Source organism: Colobus angolensis, unplaced genomic scaffold (assembly GCF_000951035.1).
Source record: "Colobus angolensis palliatus isolate OR3802 unplaced genomic scaffold, Cang.pa_1.0 Scaffold171, whole genome shotgun sequence".
NCBI classification, from domain to species: Eukaryota; Metazoa; Chordata; class Mammalia; order Primates; family Cercopithecidae; genus Colobus; species Colobus angolensis.
This window is the reverse complement of record NW_012114833.1, coordinates 535,628-539,195: the sequence shown is the minus strand read 5'-3', so window position 1 is coordinate 539,195 and position 3,568 is coordinate 535,628. Positions and strand designations below refer to the sequence as shown.

The window sequence follows — 3,568 nt, the reverse complement described above, 5'->3', positions numbered from 1 at the left end:
AGATCACACCACAGCACTCCAGCCAGGGCGACAGAGTCAAACTCCGTCTCAAAGAAAAAAAAGCAGGCTGGTTGCAATGGTTCATGCATGTAATCAGAGGTCGTGGTGAGCCAAGATTGCACCACTGCATTCCAGCCTGAGTGACAAGAATGAAACTCTGTCTCAAAAAAAAAAAAAAAAGCAGGCTGCTTGCGGTGGCTCATGCATATAATTCCAGCACTTTGGGAGGCTGAGGCGGGTGGATCACCTGAGGTCAGGAGTTCGAGACCAGCCTGACCCACATGGAAAAACTCCATCTCTACTAAAAAATACAAAAACTTAGCTGGGTGTAGTGGTGCATGTCTGTAATCCCAGCTACTCAGTAGGCTGAGGGAGGAGAATCACTTGAACCTGGGAGGCGGAGGTTGCGGGGAGCCTAGATTGCACCATTGCACTCCATCCTGGGTGACAAGAGTGAATAGATTCAACAGACTTGATGGTTTGAGGAATGAAATGGACAGAAAAAAGAATGGTGTGAAACACAGAAGTGGGTTCTACAGGAAAATGGAGCAGGGTGTGGGGGGATCCTATGCTTAAGAATTACTGTTGGATTTTCTCGGCAGATATTTGGCAAGGTAAATAGAAAATGCAGTCCTAAGAGGACTCTAAATAGCCTTGCACCTTCCGCAGTTCCCCTCTCATCTCCCCAGTGACAGGAAGCAAATATGGGACATTTGTAAAGAATAGCGGACAGATTTTTACCTGCTTGTGGTACCCAGACTTGGTTGCCGCTTGCAGTGAGTGGAATGAAGAGAAGAGATTTCGAAGGAGCAGGCAGAAGGCCCATGCTGGCTCCAAATGGATAGGACTCTGCCCACCGAGTAGGGCAGAGAACAGAAGACTTTGTCCGCTATGGAGGCTGGAGACCGTAACCCTTTCAAGCCCTGTGTAAACTGGGTCATGAAGAGCCTCTGCATGGTAGGCATGTGGCTGGAGAAGCTCCGTTTTTTTGTCCAGATTCGGTAACATCCTGGGGAACAAAGTGCTAGAAGTGTGTGAAGGCCAAGGACAGAGCAGTCTGCTCTGGTCTGGACTATGGCAGTGCCTCCATAGTCTTGGAGAGGAGCTGGAGGCTGGGGAGGAGCCTGAGTGTGGGTCTGACTATGGAGGCCAGTGTCTTCCCTGAATGTGGCCATCCCAGGGCAACCGTGGGACAAGAAGAAAGAAAAGGTCCACTTGGGAGGTTGAGACGGGCACTGGAGGGCCTCTCCTAAGGCAAGCCTTGCCGGAGCACAGTGCTCAGGAAAAGTCCTTGAGGACTCAGTCGTGCAATCTGAGCTGGATGATTTTACATGAAAGGATACTGGGAAGATTTCAGAACCAAACAGCAGGGACGGCATCTTGTTGCTCAAATCTATGAAAGTCATCTTGATGGATTCGAGAGAATAAAGTGCCACGGGCTTACTGTTAGGCCTCTTATCCCACCCACTAGCTGCCAAATATGGATTCAGCTGTTCTGTGTTGGATGAAAATCCATCCAGGAGCCTTTTATATCTGAGGCGCTTGTAGCTTTTAGCCATTGGAAGAAGTTCAGAGGAACTCCGTCGGTATCTTAGTTTCTGAGTCTTCATGGCTGGGGCCAGTTTGGAGGCAAGGATGGACAGCTTGTTTAGTAAGGCTGATTCTTTGGTAGTCTTCCTAAAATTCAGGCTCCTCAAGGGATGGCACGGTGTAGCCGTCTGCTTTGGTATGTGACTAATCAAGCTCTTGGTAGGTGCTGTTTCAGGTTCTAATTGTGTAGATGCAGACAGAGTGCACAAACTGAGAAGTCTGTGTGCTTTTGTGGGGACGGCATCGGAGGAACTCTTTAAAAAGGCAGAACTTCTGATTTTACCTATTTTTCTCCCCACAATGGTTTGCTCCTGACAGGAAACTTTCTTACAAGTTCGATGGGGCTGCTTCTTTAAGGGAAGCATTCCTTTCTTCGCAAAGGCACCATGTATTTGATCACACCCAGCAGAGGAGGGGTCCTCTGCTTTCCGAGGGGCACCAAGAAGGCAAGGACTTGTGCATGACTCAATGTCCTTCTTTAATGGATGATGTAAGCTTTCCTCCTTCTGGTCTTCTAACTTCTGAGTCTGTGCCACAATGTTGTCCTTGGCCAGCTTTGCTAGGGTGATTTCATTCATTATGGTGGACTCATCTTTGTCAGCCTTCACTTGGTTCTTATTTTGTGCATCATCTAAAAACAGACTAGATGATATGCATTGTTCTGATACCGTATGTGCTTTTTGTTGATGTATACATTTCTCTTCTTTCTGCAACATATAGTCCAAAACCTCAGGGCTCTGCTGTTTTTCAGCATGATTAAGTATCCTCTGGCATTTAACATGGGTCTGAGAGATGTTGCTCACATGATCGCCATTGCCAGCTTCTCTGGTAACCATCTCCTCAGATTGCTCCCCAACAGTTAAGTCACCCAGCAGTCCCCTCTGATGTTCTTCGGTCTCTTCTTTCACTTTAATTTCTGTTTTCACTGTCAAAGGCAAATGCCTGTCAGAGAAATTCTCGTGAGAGTGGCAAGCTTTGCGAGCATTCTTTTCCACACAGGTACATATCCTGTCTGTGTCACTAGAATTACTCCTATCTCTTGATACTCTTTCCTTCATCTCAGGAAGGACTGTGCAGTCCTTTACATTTTCACAAAGCATTTCACCATCTTTTGGTTTACACAGATTTTTCAGGTCAGTTTCTTCACTGTTAATATTAGTTTCTGAATTTTCTTGAGAAGACATTATTTCAATTGATTTCAGGCTTCTTAGGGAAACAGAGCTTACATCATGGCAAGACATCAACTCTTTTGAGGAAATTCCAAAGGTACTTTCTTTGCCAAACTCAGAGTTTAGTTCTAGTCTTGATCCTTCAGTCATTTCTTGTGTTTCTCTGAGAGATGTTCCTTTATTTTGCTGTCCATAATGGGTATCATTTAAAGACATATTTACTCTGCCCAATATTCTTTTATTTGGTTCATGATCTGAAACAGACTCCATCTCATGGGCACAAGAGTCTGAACACTTTTCCATTTCACAGTCTTTTAAAGATCTGCATACGTTTTCTTCACATGATTTTATTTTGAGAAAGTCCACTGTAGAAGCAGCAGTAACTGGGAAATCTGAGTCCTGGCCAGTTGTTCCTGTATGTGCAGCATCCAGTTCTCTCTGAGACAAGGTACTCCTTGAGTCCTCTTGGAATGCCAGCTTCTCTTGCCTTGCACCACAATCCAGTGGATTAGATGCCTTCACGTCCAGCACACCTTCTGTAAGCTTATTACTACAGTCCGTGTAGACGATGTCTACCACACCTTCTGTGGACTCATCACAACCAGACATCTTGACAAAGGCTCCTTTCAAACTGCCTTTCTTTGGACTACCCCAAGGTAGTGAGTTATTATTGCCTGAGCTGACCAGCAGATCCTTTTGGTTGTGGTTTACCTCCCCATGAGGCTCGGTGACAGTCTCTCTGTGGTCACTACCTAGTGTCTCCTTGGCTGACTGACCTTCACTTTTGCATTCATCTGGTCTGTTTTGGT

At 45.9% G+C, this 3,568-nt stretch overlaps 1 protein-coding gene across 1 annotated transcript in view; it reads right to left on the bottom strand.

Moving 5' to 3' along the window:
- Positions 1–2,590, bottom strand: part of PRR14L (proline rich 14-like) — a 42,009-nt gene extending 39,419 nt beyond the window's left edge. The window contains exon 1 of the mRNA XM_011938350.1: positions 742–2,590. Within this exon, the coding sequence (XP_011793740.1) occupies positions 742–2,426 (1,685 nt within the window). The 5' untranslated portion in view covers positions 2,427–2,590. The remainder of the gene's footprint in view (positions 1–741) is intronic.
- Positions 2,591–3,568: the final 978 nt, after the last annotated feature.